The 21,457-nt window shown below is 40.8% G+C and overlaps 1 protein-coding gene across 1 annotated transcript; it reads left to right on the top strand.

Moving 5' to 3' along the window:
- Nucleotides 1-2,968: 2,968 nt before the first annotated feature.
- On the top strand, nucleotides 2,969-10,164 carry tmem154 (transmembrane protein 154). Its single transcript, XM_056409493.1, has 9 exons — nucleotides 2,969-3,222; nucleotides 3,885-3,983; nucleotides 4,775-4,828; nucleotides 5,037-5,090; nucleotides 5,504-5,683; nucleotides 6,004-6,058; nucleotides 7,160-7,236; nucleotides 7,839-7,881; nucleotides 8,923-10,164. Exons 1-8 carry the CDS (start codon nucleotides 3,129-3,131, stop codon nucleotides 7,868-7,870), a joined length of 645 nt encoding a protein of 214 aa, XP_056265468.1. The 5' UTR covers nucleotides 2,969-3,128; the 3' UTR covers nucleotides 7,871-7,881; nucleotides 8,923-10,164.
- The last annotated feature ends 11,293 nt before the right edge of the window (nucleotides 10,165-21,457 follow it).

Consider the following 21,457-nt stretch of genomic DNA (forward strand, 5'->3'; position numbering starts at 1 on the left):
TAGATGTTAATACTGATTGATGCTTCTAATGTAAGCAGGAGCTGGAGTGAGTTTCATTGACTTATTTTAATCAAGAGGTTCTCAACCCAAATGCCACCATTAAACTCCCAGTAATAAAGCAAGATGTGTGTCCACTGAAGTGAGTTACACCCCACTGAGATCGTATGACGCAGTTGGATAAATATATTTTTTTTTGAAAGAGCAACGGCAGCCATGGAGACTAATGATTCCATTGATACTGCCGAGAATTATAAAGCAAGAGATTCTTCAGAAAAACGTCATTCACTTCTGGTTTTTGCTGGAGGCAAAGGTTTTGAAGTGGTCAGTTATAAAATATGAACTGACTCAATGAGCTCAGAAATGATTGTGCCAAATATTTAAATGTGTGTGTGTGTTTGCGTGCATGTGCTTGTGTGTGTGTGTGTGTAATGTTTGTCTCACAGGGCAAGTATAAGTATGACGTTTCCAACATGTACTTGATGTTATTAATGTTTAGAGAAATGTCTCGTCAATTTCTAAAATGATTTTTTATAAAACGATGGGACGCATGTCGATGTCCCTCTCAGAATGATTTTACAATAATTTTGATGATATTCAGTCTGCACAATGTCAGGGGTTGACCCTCTTCCTCTTTGCCTGTGGTGGGCGGCGGCTTCATGATGAGTTATTTTTTTGGCCTCTCTGACCGAGCCCCTTGTATCACCAGACCCACGCCACGAAGCTCTCCTCCCAGGTCTGGCTCCAGAAGGGAGCCCTGGTTACCTTCGCATTGAAAATGCCGGAAGGTTATGTTTTGATCGCCGTGTATTTATTTATTTATTTGTATGCGTGTTATTCGCAAAACTCAAAAAGTATTGAACCGAATCGCATGAAATTTGGTGGGATGATTGTTTATTATCCGGGGACCAGTTGATGAAATTTTGGGATCGATCGGGTCAAAGGTCAAAGGTCAAAGGTCATGAAGGTCAAAAATCTTTCGCATAACTCTCAATCAAAAGTATAGAACCGAATCGCATGAAATTTGGTGGGATGATTGTTTATTATCCGGGGACCAGTTGATTAGATTTTGGGATTGATCGGGTCAAAGGTCAAAGGTCATGAACAGGTCAAAATCTTTTGCAGAACTCAAAAAGTATTGAACCGAATCGCATGAAATTTGGTGGGATGATTGTTTATTATCCGGGGACCAGTTGATTAGATTTTGGGATCGATCTGGTCAAAGGTCAAGGTCAAAGGTCATGAACAGGTCAAAATGTTCTTGAATCGCATACAATTTGGTGGGATGATTGGTTATTATCCGGGGACCATTTGATTAGATTTTGGGATCAATCGGGTCAAAGGTCAAGGTCAAGGTCATGGAAAGGTCAAACTCTTTTTTTACCATAGCACGATACATTTTTGTCCAATTGGCATGCAACTAATGCCAAAATGTTCATAATTCAATGCCCAATCTTGTGATATGCGAAGGTATGCGCTCTACCGAGTGCCCATTCTAGTTCCCCTTGTTCCGGGTGCTGCTACTCTTTTCTGGCCCACTCATATACGGGTAAGTAAACCGCTCTTGGTCTGGCCCCTCCCTCGGGACCCTACCAAGAGCCATTGCCCCCTTCAGCTCCCAGGGTCACTGGAATTCACACACACCTCTACCACATGGCTTCTCAGGTGATAGTCCCTTTGTGATAGCCCATAGGGCTAGAGGATAGGCTTAGACCCAGAAGAGACTGCAGCTGCCGTTATAAAGTATGTACTGTTATATGCAATCAATTGGGACACACTACTTCCTCATAACGTGACATCTTGAACTTTGACTCTTGCTCATATATCTGCGACACAGAGCATTGTGGGCAGTGCCGCCGCTCCCATATTGCGCACTATGCGCTGTGCGTAGGGCACCAAGTCCTGAGGGGGCACCAAAAAATAGGCAACTAAAAAAAATCATCATAGTTATAATAATTATAATGCCGATATTATTTCAGTATAGAAATATTAGGCACCTTTTAGGCATGTATATCACAAAACAGGCAGAACAAGAGATATATTTAATTGCTCAAGAAAAGTTACTGCAGCCTTCGTGTCTTCCAGTTTTCCGCGATCACTGAAAGACATTAAATTCATCTCTCAAGGTCAATAATCACAGGATTCGAGATGAACATCACTAAAATATTGTACGAGTCTAGCTTGTGTCGTTGAATGAACAGAGGGATTCATAATTTTTCCCGAGTGGGAGGAGAATCACTCAGACGGGGTATTGTGCCGGCGCCACCGCCAATGTTTTGGGACACCTGTAATCTTTTTCTGGCATACTAAATACCAATATTGATTTAGACGTTATTTACTATTTTAACAGGATAGTATATTTTTTTCTCAGAGCATGTCCTGGATCAATTAACCTTTAGTGAAATGTATCTCATGTAAGAATCAATCCTTTTCAGGCAGAACGGACAACCAGTTTTCAAAGGCAGTTACAGACGAGGGGTTTTGTATTGATAATGGTCACAGTTGATAGAAACCTCAAATCCCCGCCATTGTGCTCCCGCCATGTTTCTTCTCCGAGATGAAGACACAATTGTAGTCGTCTCAAAGTAGGCTAACAGTCTTCATCCGTAGAGAATCATAACAGCATGACTATTATATAAGACCAGTTATTTTCCCTTTTTTTTTTTACAATACAAGAGCAATTTATAATCCTGCCTTTCATTCAAACAAACAAACAAACAAACATGGAGCACATTCACAGACGCCAAGTTATTTGAAGCAGAAGCTCCGCACCTTCACAATTCTTTCAAGAGATATACACCACCAGCTGGCCCAGTGCTGAGCCCACACACACAAATAGTTTTTCTTCCCTTCCTTAAAGTTTGTTCAGCTTCCCCCTCGCTCCGTAGGGCTGCATACTGGACCGGCAGGAATGCGATTGTACTGCAGCTGAGGAGCCGTCTGACTTGTGGCGACAAGCACACAGTTGATTGCATCACATCTGAGTGAGTTATCTGAGTGAGTCTGAGGGTGTGTTCGTGTGTGAGTGAGTTTTTTTTTTCTTCTCCTTTTCCGTCCTTTTAACATGTTTAGTCAGATCAGGAAGTGTGATGCTGTGACACTAGAGAAGGAAGTGGGCACACAATGGCATTATGTTTGCTACTGGGACTGGTAGCATGAGAGGGCCCCGGATGAAGACCCCTCTGCTCCTGCTCCTGCTGCTGCTGACCACTCTGACTGGAACAGGTAGGACTCCAAGATTAGTTTATTTACCCTCCTAACTCACCTCCGCTTTCCTGTCTTCTCTCTGCTTTCTCTTCTTGCACTTTAGTTTCTGACTTTGTGAGTGTGAGTGCGATAGGGAGGATGAATTAAATAGCACAGCTTGAGGACCCAAAAGTACTTAAAGGTTAAATGACAGTTTAAAGCACTTTTGGTGAAAACTATGCCACATGTAGCAACTTATTCCCTCCTGTATTTCAAATTAAACAATGTCAAGTTTTTAAAACCAGGATCAGCCGAAGAATTATATTTGTACAATATGCTGCACGCTGTAGTCTTAGTATTTATAAAACTGAACTTTTACATTCCTCTTTGGTCCTAAAGCAAAAAGGAACAAAGTGACATCCTCTGTGACAAAGCTCTGACTAATTGCTCAACATGCTGCATTTCTCCACCTTGTGCTGTCCAGAAGGTGCATTTTGCAACAGTTTAGGTCTTTGTAGCAACGACTTGAAAACATGTTCACAGAAATCTCAAGTTCCCGTGTGATCCGACTGACAGTTTGTCAGAAACCCTACAGAAGTAACTTGTCCTCATTCTCTTTGTGTTTCACTTTCAATATAAACGCTGCACATGTTTTCCTTTAATGACGGTACCATGAAGTAATGAGACGCGCTGAATTGCAGTGATATGCCAAGATGAATATGATGGTGCAGACACAGGAACGGAAACAATCGAAGAGGAAGCCATTGTTGCGGAGACAGATGATGCAGAATTATTATCAGGTGAGAATAATAATACGCTCTGTGGTCAATAGGTAGGTGGACACTGTGGGGCTAGACCTCGTGGTAACATTGTTCCCTTTTAATAAGATACGATATCTTGAGACAGAGCAGCATAAAAAACACTGTTGCCGATGATCAGACATTTACAGATGTAAATCAAGACACTTTTAAAAGTTAGATGGTGTTTTCTTCAGGGCAAAATACCTTATTAACGCTGATGTACTTTTGTTCAGTAAAAAAGAAACCACAAACTATTGGAAGATTTTTTATTGTGAAATCTAAACTTTTTTCACCTTGCGTGTGCTATCCCAGGTCACATCCTGGGAAGGGGCTATAGTCAGTGGACTGAGTGGTGGTTTCCTTTTCTCTATCAGAGACAGATAGGAATACATCTTTTTTTTATGACATACACTGATAGAAACACAGGTGGTAGTTTTGTGATGAAGACTTCTGAGTTGTGTCCTCATTCTGGTCAAAACATAAGGGTTTGCTGTCTTCAACACTTTTGAACCTATCTGGTCTTGCCTGTGCAAAATGACTGAAAAGGCTTTCTACAAGTTATGACTTGTTGCAAACTCTTTTTTCTGTTGAGAGGAGTGGAAGCTCTAACAGCATATTCGTGCAAGGACGCCTGTGGTTTTGGAATGAGACATCAACAACCAGATAATGCTCACATGTCTACGTACTTTTGGCCATGTGTGATAATTATTCAAAACTCATGGGACTTACCTGTTGCTGTCATCGAGATCACATGCCTCTCTCTCTCTCTCTGTCTCTCTGTGTAAAAACAGAACCATCTGATTCTGATGCTACCGCGCTACCGGACGACCCCCTCACGATGGACAGTAAGTAATCTACACAGTGTTGTCTTCCATCTACCCTCAGGGAGGCTATCCAATAAATGATTCAGTGTTCAGCCGTTCAGAATGTAACAACGTAACGCAATTTCATGTCACCGCTTGGCACAATGTTGTGAAGGGAAGAGAACAATGTGAGGACTCACAAACATGTTTCAGTGAAATCCTCCAATGTTTCCTCTGCGGTTGCTTTCAGTTCAAGGTACCGATCAAGAAGGTCGTGGCTCAGGAGTGACCGTACTCTTTAATGGTATGTCATGTAATCTACTTGTACAGTCCCTATAAAAAAAATATTCTCCCCTCATCCTCCTTGGTTGTTTCACCCTTTAATTGCTTTTATACATGAAATCATGATTAGTATAATGTGGCTTTTTTGACAAGAATTTGCACCAAAAAAAGCTTCTTACATTAAAAAAATAAAAAAATCACTTTGACAAGAAAAAAAGCTGTGTTTTTGGAAATTCTTGTAAAAATAAAGCCAAATTATACTGACCATGATTTCATGTATAAAAGCAACAAAAGGGGAGGGGGGGGGGAGTACCGAAAATAGGCACTTTATTATTAGATTAAGTGTCAGCACAATGAGAACAACACTGCAGCAGCAGACATTTATGACACAAGTAACAGATCTAAAGACAGACGGCCGTTGCCTTGCTTCTGCAGACACCTGCGAGTGGCCAGTGGAGGGCAATGGTACTGATCCTGGCGAGGAGCAAGGCGGTACGGAGAGTTTGAGTCCCATCATCATCCTGATCCCTGTGGTGCTGGTGGTCATTATCATCGGCATGATAGTGTGCGGTATTTTCATGAACCGCAGGTGGAACCAAAAAGTGAGGAATCAAGGTATGTCCATCACGAGAGGGGACACTTTCATGGGGGCCAATGTGTTTTAATTTTTGTCATCACATCAAAAGCATTGGAAGATATCTCTGTCATATAATTCATAACTTCAAATTGTAGATTATCTCAGCATTTGAAAAATAGCATAGAAAATGTCCTATTGTTTCACTATATTGACCTACTATTGTTAAAACATTTTTTTATTATCAGTGTTTGCTATTTATATTCGATAAAAACTTGACTTATTTCATGTTTGGCTCTTTTAAGTAAAAGATAGCAATTTATCATAATGAAGATGACTGGGCCGTGTGCTCTTCTCATAGAGCTGAGGAAAGAGGATCCATATTTGGATGGGTCCAGTACAGAGAAGGTGCCAATGTAAGTATTGAGAATTAATCTTTTTTTTTTACAGCTGCTAATTTGAAAGACTGTTGGCAACGGCAGAACATTTTAATTTGAAAGAAACATTCAGTAGTCCATCTTAATGCTTAAATACTTAAATGCTTAGAAAGAGATGACACTTTTCCTGTTTGAAAAATATGACCTTTGTGTAAAAGAGGTTAGGTTTAGGTTGCATGCGCTTACTACCGTGAGAGTTAAGTTCAAGTAATGGAGGGTTAACACAAGCCAGACCTTGTGGTTACTTGTCTTCACTACTTAGGAAATCAACAACATCTCAAACATTATATCTTGATACGTTAAGTTCCCCAAACTACACATTCTTCTCTCGCCGTGTGTCTCGGTGCACGGCTATGCAGGGAGTCGAAAAGCACCTCAAATAAAGGTTGAAGATGTGCGTTGGTAATGGAAGCAATTGTGAAACTGTGAAAAACTGTCTTGAACTAAACACAATAGATTCTATGAAAATAGACCAAAGGAAGCCTCTAAAATATAATTGGTACAGTAAGAAGGAAATGGGATTCCCAAAACTCTATCACCAATAAAAAACATCAACATTAGGTCATAAAAAGAAGTATACGTATATATAAGATGTCGGCCATGGCTTGGTCACTGATCTGAAAACATGGTGTCCGTTAAACTGCAGCAGTGGTTGCTAGTAGCAACAGAGCGTTCAACCGAAACAACTTGCTGGTGTCAGAAACGTTGAAGCCTGTTTGATCCTCAATGTTTCAGTCCTAGATGATTAAGAATTTATATTTGAGTGAAACCAAACCAAAGGAATTATGCTCAGAGTTTAACAGTGTGGAGTCTTGGGCTGCGCCCGCAATTCCATTTGGCATTTGTTTTATGTGTGCAATGGAGAAAAACTGTAATACAGCATTTTTTTCTGTGAATGTCACCACAGACACCATATTAGTAAAACTGCCCATATTACCATATGTTCGTCAGTGGGCATTAGGCTCACACACCACTGTGTTGCCTCTTTTGGCGATCGAAAATCTATAATGATCTTCGAGATTGCCACTTCAACCATTTTGTTGGTGTCTTATTTGATGTCCATCACTTTGTACCTTCCAGGCCCATGTTTGAAGAAGACGTCCCCTCGGTGCTGGAGCTAGAAATGGAAGAGATGGACCAATGGATGAAAAAGGACGGTATGTATCTCTAAATATAGTATGTAAGACATTTAAGTATAAACCTCTGTCAAAGAAAAAAACAGACGGGTGATGTTTTATGCAGAAAAGGTTGGATTCACTCTGAGGGGAATATTATACATTTTCATTATTACCCATGTCTGGAAGTTGGATTGCACAAAAGTTAATAAAATGAACTGTTTATGTCTGGATGTCAATTACCTCAGACATGAACAGTTCATTTTATTAACTTTTATCTTAAATGTATTGGTTTTGATGTATTTCCGTTTCCCGATATATGTGTGGTGGTAACTCTTTCATAAGCCTAGTTATTGTTTTTTATGATCTTCTCCATTTTATAATTTTTGTATAATTCGACTACACAACATCCTTTGTGTCTGATTTTCTGCTCTGAGATGAAAGCTAGAAAGAAATGATCAAAAGTGGTCAAATGGAGCCATTTCTTACAGTAAGATTAGTTGGCGGAGTTCATCCAGCAGAGGTCACTGCTACTCTAATTTCTGGTGTCACTTTATGCCAAAATCATTTTTGTCAACAATATTTTAAAGTGCGAGGCTATTTGAGTAATTTAATTTCTATGTTCATTTGTTTGTTTGTTCTAGTTGAACCTGCAGAGGACTCTATACACGCATGAATATATTTGTGGTCAGTAAAATTTTCACCTCCTTTAGTTTATGAAGACATACAGATTTTACTCAGTTTCATGTCATCATGATCAATAAGCATGTTCTCATCCTCAACTTGTAAAAGTATCCCTAAATTATCACATTTAGTCATAATGTAAAATGTTTGATGCATTTGAATTTCTCAGCTCTAAAATATTGTTCTTAGATAGCCAAACCAATATAAATGCATGAAATAGAGTTCGTATGTATCTATTACCTTTAGTCTTTGTTCATATTTTCTTTTCCGTAAACCTTAAGAGGTCACTTGTTTTTGTCGATGCCTAGTCAGTACCAATGTGTCACAGCATGAGCGATTATTTATTGAGCAACGTTCCTGCAGGTGTGAGTACACCAGCTTCTTTATTATGAACACACTCAGAACAATACTATCTGTCTTCCACCATAATGCAACATAATACAGATCAACAGAGGTGTTGGGCTGTTTCCAAAACGTTTGCTGTTTCCTGGCAGCCTGTGTTTGTTGTGATGCACCAGCTGGTTTCAGAATATCTAAAATGAACTGTGACCCTTTGTCACTGCACACTAGTAGCATTTGAACACCTGCTAGTCATTACGTCAGGTATGTATTGAAGTGTGGCACAAGTAGTCTCCTTTCTGGAAGCGTTGGGAAGGCGGGGTCAAGGTCCACTTCAACGTAAAAGATGTTGACTAACATCATTTACACACAACTTTTTTTCTCAGGATTTTATTTCTAAAGCTGTGCAAAGGTTAGAGGGTACTTTCATTCAATGTGGAGGCCCTCTGTACACAGCAGGCCACACAAGAGAGGTCAGAACAACAGTAACTGGGAAGTTGCTGCTGCTGTGGTTCCACGCTGCAGCAGCTCTGCCCTCTTTTTCAGGGCTGTAAAATAATCTTCAAGCCAATTCAACAAAATAGTTTTAATTAAGTCGAAGGTCAGGAAATAAATGGCCTCAGGCCACCCGTGTTGAGATATTATTTAACAGCGACCTCTCTGATTCTTACAGTGTCACCTCTCTTTCTCTTTTGATTTCTGCAGGTGAACAAAGGACGCTCTCCAGACGCGCAAGAACACACCGTCCACCATGTTCTGACCTTTTATACAGTAATCCAGAAACAGCTGTGACCACAGTAACTAATGTGACTGCCAGGGAAGAACATCACAACACTTAAAGGACACTAGCAAACATTATTTTCAAAATGAATTCTTAAAACAACATTGTCACATGTTATTCTCCCTGAAAGTCTTCAGTGGACAACAATTGGACTTAAACTTGTTAAATAGTGTCTCTTTGATCAGTGATGTGCCTTTCATGTGTAGCTTCATTGCATTACATTACATTTATTACGCTTTAATCCAAAACTACTGAGAATAAGTGCATTCAACTATGTGGCTACAGCTCCACAAAAGCGCGAGAGCCAAGCTATTACATTGATTTCAAATGCGGATCTACTTTAAGTGTTACATTTAGAGACAATAACTGATTTATTGTATTGTATTTCATGGGCCAAGGTGTAGTCTGAACAAAAGAGTTTGCACGGTAATCTCTGCCAAAATCAATCAAACCGGGTGAGAAGTAATTAGATTGAACTTTTAAAAAAGCCTTGTGCTTCCCTGATCTTCAGATTCATGCTTTTAAAAAGAGTCTGTGGTCACCACAGATATGACCGCTCATAGCTTCTGCTGATGGCTTCTCTTCAGCTCAATGCCTCATTGTTGTATTACACTGTGTGACTCCCTCCAGCTGCAGGTTTTAATGGGGAAATATCCTGCTGAAGATTGCAGGCATGCATGACAGAGAAGGCCACTCCTTTGCATGCCTGTGCCGAGCTGGTTGGGACTTCCAGAGAAAGTGTTTTTCATGAAACCTCTTAAGTGTGAAAGCAGTTGCACTCACGTCTAAGTCTTTTGATAAATTATTACCCATTGCTAAAGCAGTTTTTTAAAAAGCAGCTACTGATAAGATTTTCATCTCACCGTACAGTAGATAATAACTCTCTGACTGAATACTTTATGTCTACAGATGCTGTTGTGTTTCCGGATCTGCTTAAAAGTGTTGAATCTAAGCAGTCACGACACATGAGAGTGCCACTTTCTCAATGTGTCATTCAGTATTTTGCATTATCTTGCACTGTAAATATGAGAATACAGTAAACCAAAAGATATTATTTTCAAGGAATGCCTTTTGTAAATATTTCATGTGAGGCTGTTTGTTGTGTTGTTGTTTTGCTGATGAAGCTTTGAACACATTTAATTCAATAAAATCTCTTGATAAAATCACGATGTCAATGTGGCTCCGTGGATGGACACGTTGCTTTTGCTTTTCACATATCTCCACAACGAATGGATCGATCGCCATCAAGTTTAGTACAGACATGCATGGTCCCCAGAGGATGAATCCTACTGACATTGGTGCCCCCCACCCCCCACTGCGACTTTTCATCTGGCGTCTCCACAAGGTTGATATTTGTAGTTTTAAATTGAAATGCCTCGACAGCTATTGGATGGATTCATAATAACTGAAATACACACATTCACATTATATAAAAGATGTATAATGTGAAGGTTTGGTGATCTCCATCTCAATGTATTACTTTGCGTTATAAGCAAATACCTGCAGAATTAAGCTTGAGCTTTCCGTGGTGCTATTTAGCATTGTTTCCAGGCTGAGATTAAGAACCTGCTAAACATCCATATCGTACTCTTGCTATTGTGAGCATGTTAGCGTGTTGACGTTTTCCCTCAAAGCACCACTAAATAGCTGCGAGCAGTCTCGTCGTTTAATGTGTAAGATGAAAGGCATATTCCATCCAGGCACACATGATAGTTGCTTCCCATTTTCACCTACTTTAAGCACAAAACAGAAGGTTTAAAGGGCCTCACATCTGTCCTGTATGTGTTGCGGTCACAGTGCCCGCTCCCGACTGCTATAAATCCACTGATGAGCTCTGTGTGTGTGACGGGATTCAAACCAGTGGAAGGTCTGGAGGGGTAAGGGCAGACAAAGCAAAGCAATGAATATAAATGAGAAATGAGTCTCTCTTTCTTTATCTCTCTCTCTCTCTCCTCCACCCCCCCTTCTCTCATTAATATTTCCAAACAGAAGTTCTGTCTCCCACCTCACAGTGTCTGCATTGTCACTGCTGTCTGGCTACTCAGACGCTGCTGACTACATGTTGGCATTTTCATAATCATCCAGTCAGGCGTATGAGGAAGTCCTGGGTTACTGTTTACACAGGTACCTCAAACCTGCTGCCTTTTGTCTGGAGGTCATTTCAGTTTGGAGTGTCATAGCCAAAGGATTGTTTAGTAATGGTTTTATCAACTCAAAAGAGAGGTAGATTTCACATTTTAGAAAAACGCACTCCATCTAACTTTCTTCTCTCTTTTCACACCTTGATTGTAGCAACAGCGTCTGGTCTTAAGAAAAGGACTATTGAGGCTACAGACAGACCTCAGCTGCCAGGGTTTTTTAAATCAGAACTGTGTGATCACATTACATCTGTCATTCCCTCTTCATACTGGCTCCTAGAAATATATGTTATGATGTTATTAATGATATTTAAAGAGGCACTCCAGTGAGTTAGTCGTGTGTCGTGCTTCTTCTCTGCCTGTGAAAACCGTTTGATTCTGTGGCTTTGGAGAAGCTCTCTCAAAAGTACTGCTTTTTGCCATCACTTGGAGACGGAAATCTTCTAACCTTTGATTTTGAAAGACGACGTGGGTGTTTACCTGCTTTTAGGACTACTCACGGTGTATATTTCTGACCTTTTAAGATGCGTGGCTTGAGATCTTTGACAGAGGTCTTTTGTTTGTTCCAGACTTAAAACGGGTCAGAGTCATTGCCGTTGAAAGCCAGAGGCTGTGAGATAACCTGGCTGAGCGAGAAATAAAACAGTTTATCCTGATTACTCTTGAGGTTTCCTGACTTATGTTATGCTTTTATATAGGATTTGTTCTGTAGTGTTTCATTCTGGGTCAGTGTTCATGCTTTTTTGTCCTCTAACTAAGTATGTCACCATCTTTTATTAATCAAACAATTGGTCAATTAATTGAGAAAATACTGATAAAGAAGTGCTCGTTAATGTTATTACATAAATACTCAGCTCATGAATACAATATTACCACATAGATAATGTACAACCTTTAGATGCTCTACAGCAGCATGGGGAAGGTTTTGTAGTGACTTTCAAACAGCATTGTTTCCACTGTGCCAGATTCTGGCCTGGCTGGTTTTCTAGGCAAATAAAGCAATGCCTCTGATATGTGTCAAATAATACGCACATAGTCTCAAACCAGGTACAATATATATTTGTTGGTGTATGTCACAAAAGGTATGTTTATAACTGTGATTGAAGTCATGTCTTTAACTGTGAACAGAAATGGGATGCAATCCTCCAGAGGTTCATGACATCATCTGGCCGCTCTGAATTTACTTGTAGACTGAATCACATTCTGCCCAGCGGGCACGGTGGCTGCATGTCACATCCCATCAGTTCCATTTCACAGCCGTGTTTGTTTGCTTTCAAGAGCTGGGATGTTAAAGAGCACCGTCCGTCTGTCGCAATCATCGCATTCAGTCGTCATTCTTGGGTAATCTTTGAGTGGAAAACACAGCGTACACCAGGGAGTGCGCGTGTGTGCGCGTGTGTGTGAGAGAACGAGAGCGAGCGAGTGTGTTTGTGTCATTATAGGGGACTTTCTTCACAATAGTTTTGAGTTTGGTCCTTTGTCGGGTCGTGATGAGCAGTTTAAACCGTGTGAAACTTTCCTCTGCCTCTTGTGAAAGACTGCCTGTTGCACCATTAGGAAAACATTTGATAAGACACTCCAACCAGAGCTGAAGCTGAGGACACTGGGGTCATGCCCTCTGTACTGTTTTCCCAGGAAGTTTGGGAATGTGAGGCACACACTTTACATAATGGGAATTTTAAATGGTGAGACCAGCGCGGTTTTAGACTTGGACATTCACAAAAGTCTGAATAAATAATAACAATTAAACCATTTTTATTATTATTATTATGTGTATTTTTTTTTGGAGGGGAAAAAGCTCTTAGAAAACTGCATTAAGACCACTGGTTGCCAGTCTGGGGGCCGGGTACCCTCAGGGGGTCTGAAGAAAAATGTGAGGGGGCTCACTAAACACTATTTATATGCTATTGTAAATGTACAGCATATACATATGAAACACTCTCTTCATGACTTTATTTTAAGAGGTCACTGTTTGGATGATAGGAAAACTGAGAAACCGTTTTACATGACATCGTACAAAGCTTCATGAAATAAACATGACGATTCTGGTCTCTTTAAAATTATCTGCAGTTTGTATTTGGAAACATGAGATATAATCTCTATTTTAAAGTCCCTGACACAAACAGACAACACACATGATTATCGAGTATTTAAGTGTTTAGTTTCACTGACAAAATTAAAATCTCAGGCTTTAAGTTCAGGTCCACTTTCAAGAGCAATTTCCATAAAAGCACACGGCTAGAGAATATTTAGTGACAAAGGGAGGATTATTGCAGTCGTTCTTTGTATCCCAGGCTCTGTGTGTCAGTCTTCGTTGACTAGATGCCAGTCTCAATTCCACACTTCTCAGGATCACATGTTAGGTGCTGAGTGATATCTCAGGGTTTCAGACTCTCCCTGGAGGATCCAGATACAGGGCATGAAAATGACCATGAGCCAAAGCTAACCATGATTGGCACAGCAGGGCCAACCTAAGCAGCAGCAGCAGTATTCTAATCCATTATACATTTGTAAGGCTTTTTTTTGCCTGAGTACATGTGGCGCAACAAAAATGAAGTCTATGTTTTTAAGCAGCGTGATTTCTGAAATTATGCACATTTTGATCCCATATACAAAACATTTCTTATTTTCAACTTTTCTTCAGATAAAGTGAGGTTTTGTGCACAATTTTAGTAATCCACCATTAAAGGTATCAATCTTGTATTTGACTTGTTCACTCCTGATGCATATGCGTTGCTTACAATCAATTTATGGTGGCTTAATAGATAATTTACATTTGTTTGTTAAGCTATTGTATATGGTCAATATAAACGCTGGTCTAGACAACACTGATACTTTTGAAAATTATTTTGGATTTAATTAACTGAAGATAATAACTGGAAGGGTTATTAACGTATACATTCTACATATACAATAATGCTTGAGAAACACATAATACAATCCTGCTTGACATGTTTACTCTCACTAATGTTTTTATTCAGGCTTTATTTATATTCATGTCCATCAGTGAACTTTTAACTCCTTACTGTCCATAAAGGCTTCTCAGATCTGCTGGCGTAGTCCTGCAAGCTGTTCAAGAGTCCAGGTTAATTTCAAAGGCTTATCAAGCATTTGCTGCACTTCTTCTTCCAGATAGTATTTGATCTGCGTACACTGTTTTTGTTTCTTTTTGTCTGAAAACTATACTATCCTTAATGTTTACATATACAGCTGTGTTATGCAATTTTAAGTTTGACTTGTTTTAGCTTTTGAGTGATTTATTGGTACATGTACTTTATCCAGTCTTAACTGTGTGCTTGTATTTAGCTGCCCTGGAATTTGTTTAACATTTTTAGTTGTGATTTCTTCTTCTTCTTTTTATACTGTTAATAGAAATCTCTTTGTCCGAAACAAATACTTTTGAAGAGTTATTACCTTCGCATTGAAAATGCGGAAGGTTATGTTTTGATTGTGTATTTATTTATTTATTTATTTGTATGCGTGTTACTCGCATAACTAAAAAAGTATTAAACCGAATCGCATGAAATTTAGTTGGATGATTGGTTATTATCCGGGGACCATTTGTTTAGATTTTGGGATCGATCGGGTCAAAGGTCAAGGTCATGAAAAAGTCAAAATCTTCTTTTTATCAGAGCGCGGTCAATTTTTATCCAATTGGTATGCAACTAATGCCAAAATGTTCATAATTCAATGCCCAATCTTGTGATATGCGAAGGTATGCGCTCTACCGAGTGCCCGTTCTAGTTGTTATTAATATTATCATCATTATTTATATTATGAATTGAAAAAAGATAATCATACATGTGTGTGTTTATTTACTTTATATTTACTAAACAAGTTAACCGTATTGTTCCTTTCTTTTTAATGTATTGTATTGTTTACCACTCGAGCGTTCCCCCTCACACGGACGTCTCCCAGGGAGTAGACCGTTACATCACATTCAAGCGCCCACGACCAAACAAAAACGTGGCGTCATCACGTCGCGACAGCCATTCTCTCCAGTCGGTGAGAGTCAGGAGACGAACAAACCTGGCGGTTGTCGAAGAGCCCGTGAGCGGCTAAATCACTCGCAACCGACACGCTGTTTGGTCTCGGTCAACGCGCGCCCCATCCCCTTGCAATGGTCGGACGTCTTCCTGCGTCACCCAGTGAAACAACGGAGCCGGCGGGTCGAGCAACAGCCAGTTTTGACACGGCAGCTAACGTCAGCGGCGTTTCACCAGCCAGCTAACGTTACACGAACTTGGGTCTATAGAGGCTAGTTAGCTCCTCCGGCTAGCGCGCTAGCTCCTGTTCGTCGGGGAACACTTTGACGTGCTGCTGCTGCTGGAAACCGAGACACGAAAGAAGGAGCGTCGCCACCTCACCGGAGCCCCGTCGCGTTCGCGTCACCGCGCTCCAGCGGGGATATATTTCCGTTTGGATACACAGCCAACAGGAGTATTACCGGAGAGGCCCGCTTGCTGTCTTTTGTTCGCCTCCACACGCCTGAGGTAAACACGGTGTGTATAATTACGAAGTGCAGCATCACAATAAGTCATGATAATAACGTGGACACTGAGCGGTGGGCCCGAGCGTTAGCCCCCCTCACGAGGGGCTCGGTCGGGTTGGCGGCGCTGACGCTCGCGGTCTGAACGCACTTCTGTTGATGTCGAGCTCGTTGGGGACTCGAGAGAAGTTATCAGTGTCGGAACCGGCTCTCCTCCGCGGGTCGCAATGTTTCCACCGTTCTTTTAATGAATCGGACCGAGTTTGGCACTTGTCTCTCGGCTCACTCTGTCGCGAAAAACTTTTGGGCTTTTTTTGAACGAGCGGCACAAACTTGAGTCAGGAGCTGCACTCTGCGAGGAGCTGGATCCGCGTGCAACACGTTACCCTGTGCGATGAGCACACACTTTAGGTGCAATTTGGGAGCCGTGTGGTCGTTTTCTTCATGTCTAAGAACAAAATGATCGCAGACTACATGCGCGGTCAACTTCTACCGTACTTGTAGCACAACTTTTTTTGCAGCTAAATCCAGATGTTCTCGTGAGCACACGGATGAGAGAAATCCACGGGACAATAACAGCAGCTTGCAGGTCGTTCAGAGATATGGTGTTCTACATTTTCGGATCCCTTGTAGATTGTTCTGACTTCTGAATTTTACTCTAGATGGAAGCATCTTTTGATGTAATAGTGTGTTGACTGATTGTAAGAAAGGTCCAACAATCTTCCCCCCGTCTAGTTGGCTCTTAATTAGGTACTCCTGGCCCAAACTAATCACATCTGCAACAACAGCCCTTAAATACAACATACCGTCATGAAAGTTATGCTATTCAGTTTTTGTTAAATTGGTTTGAGAGATGTTTATTGTCATTTTCAAAGCTGTAGTTTGCTGACCCTTTGAATTGCAAAATGTTCTACTCTGAGTGGTGTTTATTACATTGAGTCTGTTTATTGATGCATTCAAATATAATAGAAACCCTAGTATTATAGTTGTGAGTCTCATCCTGGTTCTGATGCTTTTTGTGATGTGAAAAATGGACCACATAGAGACATGGTTATGTCACTGCATACGATTTATAATATCAAAGTTTACGATAATCTGCAGCATCCAGAAAATCTGTAATTTCTCTACTGACTAAGTGAACTCGGTCATTGAGGATGAACCCAGTTTGATTTCTCGCTGCGTTTTCAACTTTGGTCTCCAGTATAATCTTCTGTAATGGAAAAAAGAACAACACAATTCATTGTCTGCTTACTAGTGTCAGACTTTTACTTTATTTCAACATGTAGACCATCATTATGCTTTTCGTGCACGGTTTTTGGTTTTCTTGAATTACTTTCATCATGGATGCACCTGCACACATGACAGAGAAAGTTCAGAAACTTTGATCGTGTTGTTTATGTGCCTCGTTGTCCTAGTTTCTATCGAAGGAATCCAGGTAGCAAATTCAGGTTTTTCAAAACGGGGATAATGTTTTTTCAAGGTTCCTGATAACACGATATATTTACATGTGCTACACATGGCCAAGATAGTGCCAGAGTACTCTCACTTTCCAACTAAGTTTGACCCCATTGCTTCACATCTAAGGTCAGTGAAATCTATGGGTCAGTGGGTAGCAGGTCCGTCTTTCAATCAGGGGGTTGGCGGTTCAACCCCGCCCTAGTCGATGTGTCCTTGAGCAAGACACTTAACCCTGAGTTGCTCCCTGTAGCTGCGTCTACAGTGTATGTAACAGGATTGTAAGTCGCTTTGGATAAAAGCATCAGCTAAATGACATGTAATGTAATATATATTCACACAGACTCAAGTCTGGAACTGTTACCACACACATTACCGCTAAACAATAGAAATACGTCAACACTAAATAGACTCAGTTTAATTTATCTCCACACCCCGATCCTCTTGGTGATCCGTATGGTATCTTTCTCTCGTGCTGTTTTCCGAATCTGTACGCCAGTTAAGTTTGATTTATACATCACTAACATTGAGATGATTTACCATCCGTAATAGGAAAGTCATTTCACAAAAGTTGTCTTCAACTGTTGTTAAACCAAAGTCAGGAGGGGGGTTGTGAAGTCGGGTCAGATGACACGCAATGGCAGTTGGTCCAGGTTTAACCTACGACTTCACTGTTACTTCTGAAAGAGGATGTAGACAAGTGGCTCTTATTTCCTCTTCAGGAGAATGCAGCTGCCTCTCCATCCTACCTGCCAGTTACCCGCCGTCCCTTGACCTCTCAGGTCTGGGCATGTCCGTCATGAGACGAGTAGAATAAGGCACGCATCTATCTCTCGGTCACCACACAGGATTTGAGATGGCACATTCAAATGTGTAAGTTCACCTGATGATCAGTTTGAAAGCTTTGATAAGAAAATAAGGAAATGAAAGAGTGAGAGTTGATACTATTTCTGGCCGTTGTCTTTTGTATTTGGATCAGTGTTGTTAATGTTAAGTACTATGTTAAAGGAGAGTCATGTTGACTCAACAGCCTCCAGGCAAGAAATGGAAGTATTGTTTCTCTCCCGGGGATTACAAAAGTGGAGTTGCAAAGGTGCTTTTTTTTTTAATGCACAAGATACATTTGATTCCCAGAGGCTAAACATAACCACAGAATCCAACTCTTTACAGGCAGTCAATAGACTGAATTTATACTTTATTGTTTACTTGTCAAATTATATCAACAAATAGGCTTTTCCTTAATACATCAATTTAAACAACCTTCCGTATAGGTGATGAACCATAACATGAAGTAAACATTTCTCTGACTTGGTGTCAACAAAAGAGGAACACACAAATCATTAGTATTTTTTCCTCTGATACTGAACATCTAGCTTATGGTGTCAGTTAGTTTGATCTTGTGGGTTTGATACTCATGGCAACCTACCATACATGGGTTACAGTGTCAATAGTAACATGCTACTCATCAAAATGCCTACTTATTTCCTACTCAGACTACTGACAAGTCATCAAAATGAAAACGCTTGGTTGTAATGTACCCATATTGTTGTTGCGGAATACGAAATGTGTCTATACGGATATGGACTAACTTTGTTTGTCATAATGTTCCATGCATGTCCTTAGAAGACATTATCCATCGCTGACTTTGGGGACTTTTTGATGTTGATTTGATTTCAAATATTGATATTTGAATAATTTCTTTCCTCTTACGCTCTTGGTTTGGTCATGGTCCAGTAATTGCACATTTTTATCCCAGTGATGACTGGATGAGGTCTTTTTAGTTTCTTTTACTACCCACCAACAGTCAAAATTCCCCATTTGTATCCCTTCAAAAGAGCATGAGCAAGTATTGAATCCTTCAGTTTATTGTGGAATTTACGTGTTCCCCCATCTCTCCGGTTTATGCGATTCTAAAGTTGTAGTAGGATGTGATGTAACACCTTTTTTAGGGATGCACCGATCTGATCGGCGTCGATCCATATCGGCCGATATTCCCATTATCGGTTTTGATCGGCGTTCTCAAAACGGCTGATCAAAACGGCCGATCAGATGACGTAACATCTGAGAGAACTATCAGACGTTTCAATCGCAGTGCACCTCAACGGAGACGATGCGCCCGGCGAGGGCCGCAGAGTGAGAGGTCCACGAGGGGATCCTCACCACCGAGCGGCGTCCCCGTCCCCAGAGTTGAATCTCTGGGTCAACTCAGCCGACTCTCACATGTCTGCCCCTATAGACTGATGCTCACGGTAAACACATTCGATCGGGAGCGCGCGAGGGTTTTGATAACGTTAGCGGAAGGATTTAAGTGACAACATCCGGTTTTGCAAAGTTAGCGGAAAGAACCACGTGAAACAACATCCATTTATCAAAATAAGATGACGACAAATCATACACGAACATATAAAGGTAAACAATGAACTGATTTTGTATCTTTATAGATCTTTTCTGAGATTTAGCTTAAATTATGCTAACATTAAAACATTTTTACTGTACCAAGGAAGAGTTCATAAAAATAAGTCAGACTTTTGTATGTTAAGAAAAGTCCTGTATATAGATTTCCCCAAGAGTTCCAGGAAATGAATAATGCAGATGTGTTCCATACATATCTGAAATCCCCTACAATAGCAATCAAACAATTAGGACATTTTTCAAAGTAAAAGTCCTAAATGTTTAAAGAAATCTGTAATTTCTTTAATGTTTGAGTTGCTTTATATATGTATTTCCTCATAGTCCTAGGCAATAATGCTTCACAATAAATTGAATGCTTCAATCGACACCGTGATCGGTGATCGGTATTATCGGATCGGCAGATACTGATTTCAGTGATCGGTATTATCGGTGATCGGCACCAAAAACCTGATCGGTGCATCTCTAACGTTTTTTCTTTTTCTGTCTGATTGCTGCTGCGAGTGAGAGACGAGGGGGTACCCTCAACTTTGTTTGCAGAAAGCTTCACATTCCCACACTCCTAACTGTCGCTGTGTAACTGACCCCAGGGCCTTCCTCAAACCATTCTCATATGGACAGTGAGACTTCCTGGCTTTGAAGCTTATATTGACAAAACATGAAGGGGGTATGACTCAGATTGGTTATTAAGGATGTCTATAGATGGGAAGTGTGGTATACATTCCTGCAACCAAGACCGATCTTAGTCGCTTCAGGCAGAACTTTTTATGACGCTTAAGTGAGACTAATGTTTGCTGATAATCACTCTGGGCAAATAAGATATTTCCTGTCCGCAACCACTCGACCCGCTGAATGTTGACCCAGTTATGAAGCCGCTCATATAATCTTGTGTTATCGAGCAAAACTGCGACTGCATGTAAACGTTTTTTTTTCCGATGTGTTGCAGATATTCTCCCCCTGCTTTGTAATTCCCAGTTGGCTTTGTTCTGCGCTCCTCGTCACTGCTATCGTCGGTGTAGGTCCGAAGGAGGCAGTAGATGGATTTTCCTTTTCGAACTCGGGAGTAAGAGGCGGCGGCAGTGTCGACGTTTACGTTTTCTGCCATACATTGGGAATACGCTCAAGTCAACAAGGATGGCAAGGGCCATCTGGACGCTGGTCTTGGATGGGAAGTGTGGTATACATTCCTGCAACCAAGACCGATCTTAGTCGCTTCAGGCAGAAAGTGGAAAGGACCAGGAGGATGAGGAGGGTCGAGTGCTTTTGTATAGCAACAAGTGCAGTCGGGTTATAATGGGCAGTCCTTTCGGTCTTTTTGGGACCCAAAACTCTGTTACGGGAATGGGGCATTTGTATAATGAGGGAATCGGGACATCCATGGGATTGGGGCAATTGATGATGGTAGTTTGATGGGGAGACGAGCTGGAGGACTTCCTCCCAGGACTTTCACATGAGGCTTGAGAGAGAGTACACGCCTGTGGTCGGGATGTTTTAGCTGCAGAGTTTGCATTTAGAGGAGAGACTCAAAGTCGTGTCATTTGAGTCAGTCTTGTTAAATGTGCCACTTTCTTTTATTTCACTTTGATTTATTCAGACAATAATATTGACCTGGGTTATGAAAATTCAAAACGGATGGAAAGGAAGTTGTATGTGTTTGTGGATGACATATTAAAAAAGTTAGTAAACAGGAATAAAGAAGAAAACAAATATTAAGAGAAGCAAGAATATTAGAGCAGGGACGAGTCCAGCCGTGTGTGTGTGTGTTTTGAAAGAAAGTGAGATAAAGGAAAGAGGAAATTAAAGTGTTTTTTCTGTTAGGAGGTCCAAGCCACATTGAAGAGAGCGGATTCTCCAGGAAATCTCTAGGAAACCCATCAAGTAGGACTTTTAAAGCAACAATGGTCAACAAATACAGGTGGGCGGAAGAAAAAGTGAGGCTGCACCCAGGTTGGATGTTATATTGTGGCA

This window comes from Pseudoliparis swirei, chromosome 24 (genome assembly GCF_029220125.1).
Source record: "Pseudoliparis swirei isolate HS2019 ecotype Mariana Trench chromosome 24, NWPU_hadal_v1, whole genome shotgun sequence".
NCBI classification, from domain to species: Eukaryota; Metazoa; Chordata; class Actinopteri; order Perciformes; family Liparidae; genus Pseudoliparis; species Pseudoliparis swirei.